This window comes from Malaclemys terrapin, chromosome 12, assembly GCF_027887155.1.
Source record: "Malaclemys terrapin pileata isolate rMalTer1 chromosome 12, rMalTer1.hap1, whole genome shotgun sequence".
Classification (NCBI taxonomy): Eukaryota; Metazoa; Chordata; order Testudines; family Emydidae; genus Malaclemys; species Malaclemys terrapin.
In genome coordinates, this window is record NC_071516.1 from 10,443,904 (window position 1) to 10,461,487 (window position 17,584).

Genomic DNA, 17,584 nt, shown 5'->3' on the forward strand with positions numbered 1-17,584 from the left:
CACTGCAGATTTCACAAAATGCAAAGAAAGTACTAATGCGAGATTTCTAAAGATAGCTACAGCACTCAACCCAAGGTTTAAGAATCTGAAGTGCCTTCCAAAATCTGAGAGAGATGAGGTGTGGAGCATGCTTTCAGAGCAACACTCTGATGCAGAAACTACAGGACCTGAGCCACCAAAAAAGAAAATCAACCTTCTGCTGGTGGCATCTGACTCAGATAATGAAAATGAACAGGCATCGGCCCACGCTACTTTGGATTGTTATCGAGAAAAACCCATCATCAGCATGGACGCGTGTCCGCTGGAATGGTGGTTCAAACATGAAGGGACATACGATTCCTTAGCGCATCTGGCACGTAAATATCTTGTGACGCTGGCTACAACAGTGTCATGAAAATGCCTGTTCTCACTTTCAGGTGACATTGTAAACAAGAAGCGGGCAGCATTATTTCCTGCAAATGTAAACAAATTTGTTTGTCTGAGCGATTGGCTGAACAAGAAGTAGGACTGAGTAGACTTGCAGGCTCTAAAATTTTACATTATTTTATTTTTGAATGCAGTCTTTTTTGTACATAATTCTACACTTGTAAGTTCAGCTTTCATGATGAAGAGATTGCACTACAGTACTTGTATTAGATGAATTGAAAAAGATTTTGTTTTCCAGTGCAAATATTTGTAATCAAAAATAAATATAGAGTGAGCACTGTACAGTTTGTATTGTGTTGTAATTGAAATCAATATATTTGAAAATGTAGAAAACATCCAGAAATATTTAAATGGTATTCGATTATTTTTTAATTGCATGATTAATCTTTTTAATCGCTTGACAGCCCTAATTTATTTTAGAAGGCTGACAAACTATAGAATAGTATAAAGACTTCTAAGTCTGCAGATGTGACAGTTTAGCATTCAGCTCCCTCCCCATACACCCCTCTGAGTCCCAGTGTGCATTTAACCTTCTAGCTGTTAGAGATTTGACCCCCTCCCACCAGGCCCACAAAAGGTTAATCTGGCCCTTTTTGGGGTGCAGACTCTGGGATCGAGTTGGGTTGCAGGCTACGGGGAGTTTGAGTGAGGGGTGCAGGCTCTGACCTGGGGCAGGGGATTGGGGTACAGGAGGGGGTGCAGACATGTGGGCTCTGGGAGGGAGTTAGCAACTCAGCACGTTATATAAGAGAAAGGAGCTGCAGTGATTTCATATAGACATAGAAACTGATAGAAGACACTTTTACATATTCAAAATGTGAGATGCAGAGTTTGAGGGAGGGAGGAGGGGGGCGGTGTCTGTACAGTATTTCACAGCATTCAGTCTCCTGGCTGGAGCAGTAACGTAGCCCTGCACAGGGCTGCCCAGAGGATTCAGGGGGCCTGAGGCAAAGCAATTTCGGGGGCACCTTCCATAAAAAAAAGTTGCAATACTCTAGTAACGTGTATTTGGAAATGTAAAAAATAACCAGTGAAATATATTCAAAAATTAATTTGTAATAATTTGAAAATACACTAAATTCATTATTTAAAAACATTAAATGCTTTAATGGTAAGTATACATTTGCAATTACATAATGGGCTGTCGCTGGGTGATGGTGATGGTTGGTGCCAGTGGGCTGTCGCTGCCTGGGGGTGGTGCTGCTGTTGCCCAGGGCTCGGTGGGGAGCTGGGCTCTGGGTTGGGGGGTGCCCGGCTCACAGGGGCTGGGCTCAGGGATGTGGGGAGATGGGGTCAGGGATGTCCGGCTCAGAGGGGCTGGACTCGGAGCTGGGGGTCTGGGCTGTGGGGGGGGGATGGGGTCAGGGGGATGTTCGGCTCAGAGGGGCTGGGCTCGGAGCTGGGGGTCTGGGCTGTGGGGGGATTGGGGCCGGGGGGTGCTCGGCTCAGAGGGGCTGGGCTCAGAGCTGGAGGTCTGGGCTGTGGGGGGGGATGGGGTAGGAGGGGGTCCAGCTCAGAGGGGTTGGGCTCGGAGCTGCGGGTCTGGGCTGTGGGGGGGATGGAGTCAGGAGGTGTCCGGCTCAGAGGGGCTGGGCTCAGAGCTGGGGGGCTGGGCTGTGGGGGGGATGCCCGGCTCAGAGGGGCTGGGCTCGGAGCTGGGGGTCTGGGCTGTGGGGGGGATGGGGCCGGGGGGGGTGCCCAGTCCCGACCCCTTACCATGTCACTTACCCCCTCTCCCGGAGCCTCAGTGCACTGCGTCCAGGAGCGGCCCCGGACAGCGTTGGAGCCATAACGCTGCAGTGCGCCAGGGCCGCTCCTGGACGCGGCGCGCTGAGACACCGGGGATGGGGGAAGATGGAGGCAGGGGGAGCTTCTGACATACTCGTGGGGGCCTGGGGCAAATTGCCCCACTTGCCTATCTCCCCCGCCCCCCGGGTGGCCCTGGCCCTCCAACACTTGTATATGATAGAGAGGAGCTGCGGTGTCTAGCTTTGACAGTCTAGGAATTGGGCTGCCTGTGCCTTTAAGACCTCAGCCCCAGGAACCCGCCCTCTGCTCCAGGGCTGACATGCAGCGTCCTGTGAGCAGAAGGAAAACAGCCTCTGCACCCCCTACACCCCTAGATTAGCCAGCACAGCAGGTGGCTCATCCCACGGGGTCACTGTTCCCCCCTCTTCCCCTCCCTAAACAGGGGTTTTGTCCCCGCACAGGGGCTGGCAGCATCTCCCCCCCCCCCCCCCGATTTTCCCCCTTCAGCCCCTCTTCTGCTGCTACCTACAGTAGCTTGATCCCCCTGGGCCAGTAAATTTCTGCCCCCTGACAGCCCCCCCACTGCGATTTGTCCCCCTTAATCCTGTTAACCCCCTCCAAAGAGCAGGCAGTAAGCAGCAGTAAAGGCAGAGAGAGGGCAGTGGCAACAGCGAAGGTTACTGGGCATGCTCAATTCGGGTGAGCATGCTCAGTGCACCCAAAGTAGGGAATTGGGAGCAGGAGCTGTTTGTGTCATTACACGGGACCAGTGAGGGATGGCTGCAGCCCGCTGGGAGAAGCACAATCAGCCCGGCCAAGCCTCCCGCGGTAGGGGCCGAGACCGGGGAAGTGGGCAGGGGCCCCCAGGAGCCGGTGTATCAGAGCCGGAGCCGCGCTGGGGACTGGCCAGACCCCTGGGAGGAGAGCCCAGGGGAAGCCGTGGGGAGGGGACAAAGAGGGGGAAGCAGGGCGGGGAAGCCTGGGGTGGGGCCTTCCCGAATGTGGCCCGGGCTCCTGTGGCACCATTATAAACCCAGTACGTAGGGTTACCATTCGTCCAGATTTTCCCGGACATGTCCGTTTTTTTGGGTTAAAAATAGCGTCGGGGGGAATTTGTAAATAGCTACAAATGTCCGGGATTCCCCCCCGCCCCCCCATGCAGAGCGTGGCTGGGCTGCAGGAAATTCAGCCGCTCGCATGGGGTTCTCCCCCACAGAGAGCTGCCCTAGAGCTACTCCCTTCCCCTCCCTCCCTGCATTCTCAGATAGCTGGCTGGCGGGGCCCTTCGCATCATCGGGCCTCGGCAGCTCCTCCTCCTCCCCTGCTTCCCAGTGCCCTGCTCCGGCAGCACTGTGCGGGGCAGGGACCGGGTTGTGTGTTGCGCTGGGGAGCGCAGCCACGTGTCGGGCTCCACGCGGAGCCTGACACCCTGCCGCTCAGAACATCATAAGGGGGCCAGGGGGCTGGAGAAGGGGCAGGGGGTTTCTGGAGGGGACAGTCAAGGGACTGAGAGTAGGGGGGATTGGATGGGGCAGGGGTTCTGGGGGCGGGGCTGTCAGGGCAGGGTATGGAGAGCGATCGAGGCAGGCAGGGAGCAGAGGGGGTTGGATGGGTCGGGAGTTCTGGGGGTCCTGTCGGGGCGGGAAGGGGTTGGATAGGGCGTGGGAGTCCCAGGGGTCTGTCTGGGGGAGGGGGTGTGGAGAGGGGTCGAGGCAGGCAGGGAGCAGAGGGGGTTGGATGGGTTGGGGAGTTATGGCGGTCCTGTCAGGGGGTGGGGAGCGGTTGGATAGGGCATGGGAGTTCCTGGGGTCTGTCTGGGGGAGGGGGTGTGTATATGGGGTGGGGGTGTGGAGAGGGGTCGAGGTAGGCAAGGATCAGAGGGGATTGGATGGGTCGGGAGTCCCGGGGGTCTGTCTGGGAGCGGGGGTGTGAATATGGGGTGGGAGTGTGGATAAGGGTTGGGGCAGTCAGGGGACAGGTAGGGTCCTAAGGGGGCAATTATGGTGGGGGGGTTCTCAGGAGGGGGCAGTCAGGGGACAAGAAGCAGGGAGGCTTAGATAGTGGGTGGGGTCCTAGGGGGCAGTTAGTGGCAGGGGTCCCAGGAGGGGCCAGTCAGGGGACAAGGAGCAGGGAGGGTTGTGGGTTCTGAGGGGGGCAGTCAGGGGGTGGGAAGTGGGAGGGAGTGGGGGCAGGGGTGGGGGCGGGGCTCCCCCCCCAGTGTCCTCTTTTTTGATTGTGGAAATATGGTAACCCTACTGGTATGGCCACAGTGCAAACAAAAACACATTAATGCACTGCTTACAACTATTCTCCCGCCTTTTTGCCTCCTTCTCTCCCCCCTTGTCCCGCGTCCCCCTCCCCACACAGCTTCTTTCTGCTCTTGCAAGCAGATCCAGCCAACACCTAAGGGCAAACCGAGCGGGGCCGCCTCAGTGGCAGCAGCTTCATTTCCGCTAATGCGCATGTGCCTAGGGGCGGTGGCTGGGCTGTACGATTTGTCACTGAGGGAAGGCGCATGGCAGGAGGCGCTACCATGCTGGGGGGAGACGGGGGCGTTGCACCAGAGCGTCGGAGGGGGTGTGGCCTGCATGCCCCAGTTGCAAACCAATCTGTCAGCTGATGCACAGGGCGGCTGGAGCCCTGAGCGCCCTGGGACCTGGCTGCTGGGCGGCTTCCAGCACTCGGCCTGCGGTGGGGCTGAGTCTTGGCTACCACCCCAGAGCAGACAGGCGCCGTAGGAGAGTAGTGGGAGGAGCGGGGTTAGAGGTGGGCTGCAGCGCTGCCTCTTCCCCCCCCCCCCCGACCTGGATTCCTCCTTCTCCCGCCAGTGACACAGCATCGATTCCTCCACCAGGCATCCTGACAGCCTCCAACCTCCTCCAGCCTGTGCAACAGCCTCTGTTCTGCCTCCTTGCAGCCCAGTGACCTCCAAGACCCCTCCAGCCTGTGCAGGAGTCTTGAATCATCCAGCATCAAGTGGGACCGCCTCAAATCCTGCTCCAGACAGGGCAAGCCTCTTGGATCCATCATAACAGCCTTCAATCCCTCTTGAGTCTGTGCAACAACCTCGAACCCCATAGTGCCCACCACAGCAGCTTGCAGTCCGCCTTCAACGGGTGCAACAGCCTTGAATCCGCCAGCGTCCAGCACAACTGTCTCTAGCTTTCCTGATAGCCTCAAGTCCACCAGCATCCAGTTTGACCGCCTTGATCCCACCTAAGCCTGTGCAACATCTTTGAGTGCTCGTGCTCCACCATTCAGCGTAATAGCCTTTTAGCCTTGAATTCTCTACTCAGTGAGACGACGTATATCCTTCCATCCGGTGCATTAGCTTCAAATTCTCTTCAGGCTAGTGCAATAGCTTCCAGATTCCTGTCATTCATTGCAACAGCCTGTACCACTTCAGCCAACGCTAGTTACACCATCCAGTGCAATAATCTCAAATACTCAGTCACTGCCTCTGTGACTGCTGTCATCTCGGAGCCCCCTCCCTGTCACAAAAGAGACAGTTTTCAGTAGCTGCGGCATCAAATTTGTCACCTTGCCTTCAGGAAACAATGGAGGTACGTGTCCCTCGGAGGAGCCCCAGTTACCTCTCTGGTCTGTATGAGAACATGCTAAGGGCTGAAGAAACATTGGGTCCAGGACGGTGGCAGCCGGAGCACCAGCCATTGCGTGGCAGCTCCAGTCTGAGCACCCCACCCAAGAGGGAGCCACAACCAAGTCATCTTCAGAGCAGCACAACTATCAGCTGTGACCCACACCTGCAGCCTATCATACGCCGACGAGCCAGGTCTTTGCCCACTTCCCCTGAGAGGTTGAAGAATACGGCAGCACAATGCCGTGTTCCTGTGTGCAAGAGAAGCCGCATAAACCGGGTGAGATTTGCGGATGCATTGGGCTTGGAGCTGGCTGAAGTGAAAGTCTTTCAAGTTGGGGAGGACCCATCCATCCCCTTGCATGTCCTCTCCAGGCTTTCCATCAACTCGGACCTTTGCTGCAACCAGCTGGATATGGAGATCACCATGCAGTGCTTGGTGCCTGACTTCCAGCAGCCTGTGGACTGTGTGGACTTCTCCACCCGCCTTCATCAGCAGCTGGTGTGTCTAGAATGTGTGACCAGCTCAGACCTAGGGCTCAGTGGCACTATCCAAGTTCTCAATGTGGCCTTCGAGAAGCAGGTGTCTGTGCGCTACACCTTCAACCAGTGGAAGAGCGTGCATGAAGTGTGTGCTCATTGGCACAGCAGCAATCCTCAGGAGGATGGGAAGGGCCAAGCTGATGTCTTCACTTTCTTTCTCCCCATGCCTCCTTTCCTCCTGCAGCTGTGCTCTGTAGTCCAGTTTGCAGTGAGATATTGTGTCAATGGGCAGGAGTACTGGGATAACAACCAAGGTAAGAACTACAGCTTCACCTGCAGGAGTCACCTTCTCAAGATGCCTAGGGAATGTGAGGAGAGCTGGATCCACTTCATCTGAGCAAGAAGAAGATATATGGATATGGAATGGCTGCAGTGGCCTTTTCTTCCTTGGTGTTCCTCTCTGCTTCTTTGACACCACAGAAATCCTTCAAGAGGCAAAAATGTTTCAAAATGAGAGTAACAAGTGATCTGTACAAAACATTTTTGTAAGAGCTTGAGAAAGGATAAAGGGCCAAAATCTGCATGGATTTACATCCCAGGAGACTTCATGGGATTCAACGAGATTTCATAGACAGAAATCAGGGCAGAACTGGCTCAAAGGAACACTGTCAGGCTAAATATATCAAAGGGAAAATTATGTGTTACTAATAATACTTTACATAAACAAAAAAGTTTAAAATTCCAACTTATTTGTCACCATTTTATACTGTTTAATTTTTTGCACTTAACTAACTGGAAAATAGGTTAGCTTTACTTTTTTTGTTATAGATTTGTTTGTAGTATTACACTGGTTCTTGGGCATAATTCCAGTGCCGCAAACACTGGGGTGCAAACACTGCAGGGCAATGTTTATATCCAAATTATTTGTATTCCTATTTAAACACATAAAAATATTTCTATTGATATTTGGTTTTATAATTATTTAACAAAATCTAACTATTGATCTGAAACTACCTGATGGGGTCCCCATAAATAAGGTTTTAACCTGATTCTTTTTCTTTCTCTTATTATTTTTAATCTCCAGTGCTTGCCATTGATACAGTCAGAGTGATTCTTGCTAAGATGTGTTTCTTAAGCCATAAGGCTGGCCTCCTTGGGGAAGGCCTGATATTTTCAAGGTGAGGTTCAAGCAGTTCTCTGGATAAAGTTTTAAAATATAAACTTGTTCTTTTCTTGCATAACTATTTTCACTAAACAAAACCAGAGCAGTTTTGCACTTTTAATTGCATCTTCCACCAGAGGATCTCAAAGCCCAATACAAATGTTAATGAAAAAAGCCTCACTGCCCCTGTGCGTGAGACAGGTAATCGTGCCTATTTACAAATGGAAACAGACACAAGAGGTTGAGTGCCAGGGGCACACAGTGAATCAGTTACAGAACCATGGAACAGAGCTCAGGAGTTGTGATTCCTAGCCCTCCATTCCAATACCCTAACTATTACCATAGTATTTTGAATCCTAAAATTAGCTAGTTCTGATCTTTTTTGACCAGTGGAACAAGAAGGAGGCTCCCTCCTCTTTAGCAAAAAGTGGGGTCTTCAGGGAGGGACAGTGGCATGGCTGGTAAATCCATGTCTGCTTGGATCCACAGGCAGAAGTCTCCCCTCTGTGGGAGTGGGAACACAGCAACCACTTGGAGAGAATGGCCTTCTCAGTACTTAGCCTGTTGCTTTGCCTCTTTGTTGGAGAGGATTTGATCCTATAAAATTTTTGTGATATATGCAGGGTTCAGTTTGGAAAGTAAATGACATCTACAGTTATGAAAATATGTGAAAAACTTCTCAGATAGCTTGTTAATACAGCCTAAATATTAAAAAGTGACTCATGATCTTGGGTGCCTGAATTTGGAGTGCTCAGCTAAAGGCACCTTAAAGGGGACTGATTTTCAGAAGGCAGGTGCTCAGCACTTTCTGAAAATCAGGGCCCCTTTAAGGTGTCTCAAGTTGGATATGAAAAATTCAAGCACCAAAATCATTAATCACTTCTGAAAATTAAGGCCATAAGCAACACACACAGCCAGGTGTATACTAGTACAGATATGCACACACCTGTGTTATTCCAGTGCAGCCTTATGTCATTAACCGCCTAAGAAGTGATTGGTATCCAACTACTGTGCAACTTAAAATGTTAATGCTTTTTTTAAAAAAAGTTCATTTAAGAAATAAGAAACAATTACTTTTTAAAAAGTGCATACATGAAATAATTGGACTGGAAATGTCATTCTAACCTTAATCAGTTTTGTTTTTTTAATTAAGCACTTTTAACATCCTGTCCTAACATTGATTTTAACAAAGTGGACAATGGCCTCTAAAACTTGCTGTATTGACCTAAAGAGCTTAAAAACTGCTCTTTTAAATGTACTGTCTGGTACCTAAAGTCTCTAGGTAACTCTCAGAATTTCGCATTTTCAAGTTTCAGCTGTCAACCACCAGCTGAAATTGACAAGGGACATTTCCCATTCTCCTCTGCTGGTTGCCAAATATTCAATACATGTTAAAATATAAAAATCCTATAGGGGGAACTATCCCAATTAATACCATTAGGAGGCAGATTTGACTGGTGGAAAGACCAGAGAGTGGCAATCTGAAAATCTGGGTTCTGTTCCCCACTCTTCTACAGTTTTCTGTATGATTTTGGGCAAGTCATTCAACCTCTCCATGATCTGTTTCTCTTATGTAAAGTGGGAATAATACCCACTTTTTATAATGGTTTTGATATCCTTGTATAGAAGGTGCTCTCTACAGTAACTGCATTATAATCTATAATAAGAACACATACAGAATGTATATCATTTCAATATGACTTGATTGATTATTAAAGTTAATATATTTAATTGGCTGACAAACTTGAAACCATCATATATCTAGTATTACTGCACAAGTCAGAACTAATAGACAATTTTTCTTCCATGAAATTATATTCTGATCAATTGGGGAAACATGTTAAAGCATATTTCTTTAATGAAATGTTTCCCCCCAGTTTATAATACGGTAGCATAGCCTTAGGGTGTCTGATTCTCAGTTACTCCATAGCAGAAATGAGATAAGGTGGCAAACGTGCCTTTAGGCCGCCTTTGAACTATCTGTATTTTCGGTATTGCTGGGGCCCTGCTCCTATGGGTCCTGAAAAGCAGAGAACAGCCATAGTGCACTTTGGCTACTCACCCAGCACTACCCCTACTAGGTCTGGGAGGAGGGCCAGAGTAGAGCTGTTACGACAACTCTTCATTGACTGAGTAGGCCCTATAGGAAGGAGGGATTTTCTGCTCTCTTTAAGGCCCCTTTGCATTGCTACATCTGTGTTGAAAGGGACTTGCGGTAATTGAGAATCCCTTGGAATCCGCTGTCCTAATATATGTAATTTTTTTTTTAAATCAACAATTTCTCAGCTGACAGCTAACAACTGAAAATGATAAAAGTTTGCACACAGTTGCTGTTTTTTATTTGACAGGGTGTTAACAGGCCAAGGGCTTTCAAAACTAACCTAAACTCTTTTGCTCATTTTGATTTTCCTAGCTCTGCAATGGCAAAGTATGCAAAACTTTTAAAATCAATCAGACATCCACACTGCTCAGTGTCTTTTGAACTGCACCAGCTTTTATCTTTCATTTTCTATTTTTAAAAAATTGCCAGGGCTGGTTCAGTGGTATATTCTAGTAATGCAGTGTGCTGTCGTGCTAGAAGGAATGGCCTACAAGCTTAAGCTAAAGGGTTGAAAGCTCTGAACCACCTGGAACTACAGAGTTGGAAGTAGAGGGTTGATTCAACCTTCTATATGAGGCAGTTTTATTAAGTACTGCATAGTTTAATGTATGTAGGGCTTTTGAATACAGCCTTCAAAACTGAAGTCCTGGCTGCTTCTAGACATTAGAGATTACCTGGTGGTTGGTAAAAGTGGAGATTTGCCTCAGTCTTCTGGCCAAATTTCAGATTTGACAAGACAGAGCCTCCAAGTATGCCAGTTAACCTTTGCAGAGTCAAGAACTGAAACATTGTTGGGCCTGGTATGTGTCCAGCTGGTTAAAAAATAAATAAAGCTAGAGATGGAACATGAGAAACCCTCAGGGGAAAATAAATTATATCTAAACTTAGTCTCAAACCTATTTTTTACAAGAACTGAAAGTTAAAAGCCTATGCAGCTGCTAGTAAGTGCTATTGAAAGCCTAGACTGGCAGGATAAAATGTAAAACTGAAAGGGGAAAGGCTTTTGCATAGCAGCTGAAGAAAAAAAAAACTAGAAAAGTTTAAGGAATTTTGTAAAAATAGCCATCTATTATTAATAATATACAGCTAGTTGTACATTTGTCAGTATTTTCATTGTAGATGTCATGTAATAACAACAAACAATTCAAGCTTGGCTAACATAGCTTTTGTTTTTGACACAAACCCAGAAACTATATTGTTATATAAACAGGTGTACATTTCTGGATTCTTTATTTGTATATAACATGTCTTATACCTTGATATACAGTGGTAACATAATCATCATGATAGGCTAAAACTGGTCAAATAATTTAGAATTAGCAGGGGGGCAGTCCTCATAATAAACCATTCAACAACTAAAACTAGGATTTTCAAAGGAGTGTAAGGGAATCAAGTGTCCAGGTTCTGTAGAAAATCACAGCCAAAAAGTCATGGAGACCACTCCTGTAAGTTGTTGAGCACCTTTTGCAAAGTGCTGAGAAAACTCAACTCCAGTTTAAGCTAATGGGAATTGACTGTGTTTATCACTTTGCAGGATAGAACCCACCGATTGCAAATTAAATTGGACCTATGTATTTGACTGTGTTGTTCTTTATATTTTGAATTGCAAAATGTTTGAGTGTTGCAACCTACAATCCTATGTACATAGCTGTAAAATCAATCTGAATTTCAAAACAAAATTCACACTTCTAAAATCAGTGTTAGCCTCATGGAATTTAACATTGTGGTGTTTAGGAAAGCTTACAGGGTAGTTAAAATTCCCATATTGAATGCTTACAAATTGTTTTGGTAGGGAAGAGAGAGGGATTTCTTTGAAAACAATCATTCATCAAAATTTGCTGCCTGTATTGCATTTCATACTATAATTTGAATTTGCTTCTCAGATAGTTTGCTTTGGCAAATGCTACTACTTAAGTCTCTGCTTGTGTGCCTTTTGTTCTTTTAAACAAAGAAAAACAAAAATCTAAGACTTGAGTAATATGACTTACTGTTTCTGCTAATGTACTGTATTATTCAGTACAATATGCACTTTATACAATGAGAGTCTGTCTGACTATCAGAGGTGCCAAGCATCTGTCCTCCCACTGAATTCAGCTGGAGTTGTAATTACTCATCACGTCTGAATGTCAGGCCAGCCCTGAGTGTAGATCTTTATTATAAATGACTTCAAGCTACTAGCAATGTTTTCTACAAATTGTGTATGTAAATTATTTCCAATTACAAGGATGCTGAGTTAAACTACCAAGCTTCCCATTGTAAAAAAACATAATTAAGGTTAAGATTCTGTCATTTGTATTTTCAGTAAACAAAAATTCATGGAAGCCCACAACCTGTCCCTGACTTCTACTAAAAATACCCTGTGGAGGGAAGAGGGGGAAATAGAGTGCTGCCGGGGCTTGCAGCTGCTCTAGCCCTGCCACTTCTCCTTCGGCAGGTGCTGACTGCTGCTGCTCTGGTCCAAGGGGGGATGACCCAACCCCAGCCATTGTTCCAGCGTCCAGGGGCTGTCCACTGATCGGCTGTTCCGGTGACCTCGGGGCTGGCCAATAGGCAACTGTTCCAGTGGCTGCTGCTCCAGCAGCCCCAGAGCTGACAGCTGCTCCATCTCTGCCCCAGAAGAAGTCATGGAGGTTCTAGAAAGTCACAGAATCTGTGAGCTCCATGACAGAATCATAGCCTTAATTATAATTTCTATATTAGTCTTTATTATAGCCTTAAAGGTCCTGTACAGTATTAGAAGAAAATGAAATGCAGTAATACTTGGGAAAATGATCTGCAAAAATGCCACTGTGAGGTTCCAAGTTTAGATATAAATTGTGTCTTTAAGGCACACTGCCGGGATCTGAGAGGCAAGCACAGTGCTCCTGGGATTGCACTTTGAAAGGGTACAGCATGCTTCCCACCCACTTTCCCTGTCCTCCAGGTACAGGTCAGAATAGTGGGGTATTAACACAATCTGTGACAGCTCTTGTGTTCTGCAAGTATAAGGATGGATTGTGTATAGCCCTGGTGCAGGGATGCCAGGAAGAGTGGAGGGCTCTGGGGGTATCCACATAAGGCTGAGCACAATCTAATCCTAAAACATATTGTCTCTCAGTGGCTCCAGATTACATCTGCTCCCTTTCAGTCCAACTGCGTACCCCTTACGATGCAAAACACTTTCTCACTTGAGTAGTCTCATTCAAGTAATTGGGACTACTCATGTAAGTGTTTTCCAGCGTGAGTAAGAACTATTCAACTGGGCCTTTATTTTTTGTCAGAAAAGTAAGCAGATGAAATGGAATACACTCAGGAAGCACTTACATTGAGCAAGGAAGTGCCACTTTTACATAGTCATTTTTTCTGATCATAACTGCTTTTCTTCCATTTGTAAGACGCACTGAATTGCCTTTAGGTAAATCACTAGAAATCTTCCTTTTTTGAGTATTGAACTAAACACCAGTTTATCATGGATGCTACTAAATCCCAAAGTTTACCATTGGTTTATGGTAGAAATACACTGATGGCTTCCACTGATAGAAATTCTGCTAAGTGTTAGCAAATGTTTAAAAAAACCTTAGTGTGAGTGCAGGCAGTGCACAGTAATAATGCTGCCAGATTATGCAAAGTTGAGGCTCTCAGTTTAAAGGTTACGTCATATATATTGCAATGTCTAGAGGAGAGGGTAGAACTGAAGTTGTATGGGCTTTCAACATACGGTAGTTTTATGTCTCCTCCCTTCCACAGCACTGAAGGAATTTACACATGCAAAACCTCAGTATTTGCCCACTAATATGCAAGTCCAATTTTGCCTATTAGTTTACATAGTTTGCACTGCTGGATAAATAAAAGCTAAAAGTAACTCTTATTAAATTATCTGTATAACACTGCTGACTATGTGGGTTGAGTTGGCCCAGGATGAAGTAGAACTGAGAGCAGTCTTGCTTTAATTTGATGTATGAAGTGGCTTTTCTTTGAGGTGCTTCTAAGTGGATAAATATTCACACACTACTAATAGTTTCTATCACTGCATATGATATATGACATACTCCTACTTGTATAATTTTTCCTTACACATATTCTGATCATCAGCTGGTTTTGAGCTATCCAGTCCAAGATCTGTACGTGATGGGTACATAGCACCTCTTGTTGCATTGTGAAGGCAAACTTGTGACCATTTTTGTAAATTCACAGGGCAACTAAACTTGTTTACATGTGGTATCTTCAAATTCAGTGTTTCCCATCTCATAGTACAAATTTTGTAAGAGTGAATTCTTCACAGACAGATTGCCACATAATGCACTTAAAAAAAAATCAAATTACTGTGTATTTAAAATGTTCACATAGTAACTGAATGTCTGTTAGTTTACATCTTGCAAGGATGTTTCAAATTCATTTTTTAAATTAAATGTGGAATATGTGTCAGTGAGAAGAGAATAAAGGCATTGTCATTATCAGTAAAATGTCTCATAATACTGTACAAAATAAAATGGATCACAAATTTACCACTGCACTAAAACAAAAATACTTTTGCTTTGGTATATGTAATAATGTTTTGTGTATAGCACATATTATGTAAAATGCTCTATCCGTTTAAAATAAATAATTTGAAATTTATAATTTTACTATAAAAATTGTGATTATAAAGCATTCCCTTTTCACTGTTTTATGTTGTTGGTGGTCAATGATACTTTTGTTGTATGCAAATACACAGTGTTTGGAAATCTCAATATGCAGTTAGCACTATGTTGTTATTAAAAGAATGAGAGACTCAGGTTACTCAGAAAATAAATAAGATACAACCAATTCAAATAAAGATGGAAATTTCAGTCACAGCGGGCAAGATCCACAAAGGGGACTTAGGCTCAACATAGCAATGCCTCATTTTAAGCATCCTGCTGAATCTTCAGTTCTGAGTTAGATTTTCAGGATCTCTTTTCAATGCATGAGGGGAGTTAGGCTCCTAACCAGGGGATTCAAAGAAGCCGGCAAGCTGAGTGAGGAGCTGCCTAAGCTAGCCAGTAGGAGAGGGTTGGTGTCTAAGCCCTACCTCTCAAAGGGAGTTAGGGTCCTAAGTGTGCTGGAGGGAGGCACCTATTTTCACTTGGGATTCACAGCCAAGAACCCCTCTCGGAGTTGGGTGCCTGAGACAGGTCAGCCCTTTCTCACAAAAAAACAATTGAGAGTTCCATACACAGAGCAGCTGTAGGACTAGTCTTAATGTCTATGGAAGTAGACAAGAACTCACTCTTCTTCATCACATATACAGCCTATTTATGTTGGTAATTGGTGCCAATGAGAAAAAAGATAAATAGATGCTAGGAAATATCTGGGATATGCCTACATCTTTTTTATTTCAATGTGGCACTACTGTTTCTTAAACTGCTTTACCTTACTAGACATCTACTCAAGTTCTGTTTGTATTACACATACTAATGATGTTAATTTCAGTTAAGGAAGAATTGCACTATATTATGGGAGAATTGCACAATAATATTCTCGTAAACCTATACACAATGGGGAGGCATGTAAATTATTTTTTGTGTAATATTTATCTCTTGGTGTACTCTTTGTGCCTAGCTATCAGAGGATATTCTGCCGTTAACAATTTCCATGATATGTTAGTTTATATTCCAGGCCTTAAATATTATTTGATGTAGTGTTTGTGAATATGAATTTACACAGATGGAGAAATCTTGTTTCTACACTAATAAACATTGTGATAATGCAGAACAGCAAAATAATAGAAACAAGATGTAGTGAGCCAACTCCCTGTCCCACTGAAGCCAGTGAGAGTTTTGCAACAGACGTTAATGAGAACAGAATTTGGCCCATGTAAATTGCATACATTTTGCATAAGTTTTATGAAGTTATACTATATTTTAAACAAATATTTTGGGAGGGTTAGTATACTAGCTTTTTTATCTTTTAAGGTCAGGTGAGGGTTCAAATTTGCCTGAGACCCTTAAAAACTTTACCCCGGTTATATTGAAAATATATTCCGTGCAGCTTTCCCCCCAACCATGAGCATCCAACTTTATTGTCTCCCTAGCTTTTACTGGATCACATTCTAACTCCTTGCAGTTTTGCCCCTACCTGTGTCTCCTCTTTCCTTCTAATCTTCCCTCTGTACTTTTCCCAATCTATACTATTGCAATATTTCTCATAGCATATTGTTTTCTGTCACATGGTTCTTCAATATCTATCCACCTAGGGTATGTTAAGATACTCTTAGTATGCACAGTGATTACTTTAAAACTGTAATAATTACAAAATGCAAATTTAGATTTATCCTCTATCTGAAATGCCTTTCCCTCAACACTGAGCAAACACTTATTTCAGATATGTCATGTGTATGTAGATACAATTAAATATTTGAGGCATCAACTGCAGGGCTTCTTGTAATGCAAAAGAACAACCTGTAATTAATTGTGATGTATATCATCAATATACATTTTAATCAGCATTAATAACTCTGACATTGCATTGTTAAATTTATTCGGAGAAGAAAATATTGCAAATGACAGACTAAATAAATGATAGTATTTACATTACTCTAGTTTGCTTAAGAATGTCAGTTTCACTTTGCAGTTTCACTTTGTAATATAAAAATTTGCATTGAAGGGGGGGATGTAAATTAGGGTGCTTTTAGAAATACATAGTGTCATAATGCTGTCTGTATGACTCTCCTCTTCCCCTTTTCCTATGCTACTGCCCCATGAACAGCTCATTATTTAGTGCTCACATTAAACCAGAATGGACTTTACCCCTTTCCCTCTTCTTGTCTCCTTTAAATTATGTGTGTACTGCAAATCTATTGGATGAGATGGGAGTGAATGTGGTGGTTGCACAGACATATATCACCCATAGTTTTTATACATATGCCAATTTCTGCACTGTTACACTAGTGTAAATCGAAAGTAATGCCATTAAAGTCCATGAAGTGATTCCAGACAACAGATTTGTGTCCATAGATTTCATATAGCACTTTTCACATGGATCCTAGTACTTTGCAGAAATAATAAGCAATGGTAAAATCAGTCATAAGTTTAATTAATTTTGTTGCTTAGATCATCATACGGTTAAGGAGTGATAAAATAATAGCACAGCTTTGCTGATAAAATGACAATATCTGTCTAAGAAGAGAGAAGCTATCTACTTCTGTACTTTGGTTCTGAAAGGTCAATGTAAATGCTAATTGATTGTAATCCCTTTGCAGCCATTAGTGCTCTATTTTTACTGGAAAAGTGATCCCTGCTATTTATGTTGCCTCATTGTTTTATAGCTCCAGTGAATGAGCTATAAAGGTATCAAGAACATTAAGATTAGCTGTTTTTCTAAGTCGCTGACTTCATGTTTCAATAAAGTGAAAATTGAGCCTTCTGCTTTATTTCAGTGATAGTTTTAAACATATTTCTGTTATTCTTTCACATTTATATTACCAACCCCTGTTGTTTTTATTTGTCTTTTTTTCTTTACAAGAGAAATAAAATTGTTAGCTTTTAGTAATAAGTTATAGTGTCAGTTATATCTATACTTATTTTAGAGCATAATCAGTGTCTCAGGTCTCTTATCTTACTATACATACTTTCCAGCTTCACTTGTTAATAACAAAGTCAAAAAAGGGCAAGGCTAAACTTGTCAACACAAGTCTAATGTTAGAAACAGCTTCTTCCCTGATTAGCTCTTCTGCCTATGATCTCAGACTCACAACTATTTCTGTTAAGGTAATCCAATATGACACCTGATACTGGAGCTTTTTGGCATAAACACCTTTGACTCTTCATAAGGTTTTCCTACATCAGTTGAGCGGACTCCTCATTAGAATATTTAAGATCATGAAATACTAGAGCAGGAAGAACAAACTCTACAAATCCTTTTTTCTACAGTATTATACTTGGAACTCAATTTTATTTTGGGGACTTGCATAAGGATCTGTTTTGCAAAGGCTTTTCTGTTATACAGTCAAATAGTCAAACTTTTTTCACAATTTTTTTGATCTTATCATCATCCTTCAAATTTTTATATAATCTACAAGCCTGAAAGTGTGTCATCACTTTATTTTTAAATTTCTTGTATGTCTTAC

General features: G+C 44.2%; 1 protein-coding gene across 2 annotated transcripts; it reads left to right on the forward strand.

Annotated features, from left to right (window-relative positions):
• The first annotated feature begins 2,918 nt into the window (after positions 1-2,918).
• PPP1R3D (protein phosphatase 1 regulatory subunit 3D) lies at positions 2,919-16,264 on the forward strand. 2 transcript variants are annotated; one of them, XM_054045687.1, is made up of 2 exons: positions 2,919-3,003; positions 5,030-16,264. In XM_054045687.1, the coding sequence occupies exon 2, from the start codon at positions 5,733-5,735 to the stop codon at positions 6,651-6,653; it is 921 nt and encodes a 306-aa protein (XP_053901662.1). In that variant the 5' UTR covers positions 2,919-3,003; positions 5,030-5,732; the 3' UTR covers positions 6,654-16,264. The 2 variants fall into 2 exon arrangements, with proteins under 2 accessions (XP_053901662.1, XP_053901663.1); XM_054045688.1 differs by having other exon boundaries at positions 2,922-3,003; positions 5,093-16,264.
• The last annotated feature ends 1,320 nt before the right edge of the window (positions 16,265-17,584 follow it).

What these genes read in the sequence shown, in the direction of transcription:
- PPP1R3D (XM_054045687.1), top strand. Translation starts at nt 5,733, where the DNA reads ATGGAGGTACGTGTCCCTCGGAGGAGCCCCAGTTACCTCTCTGGTCTG.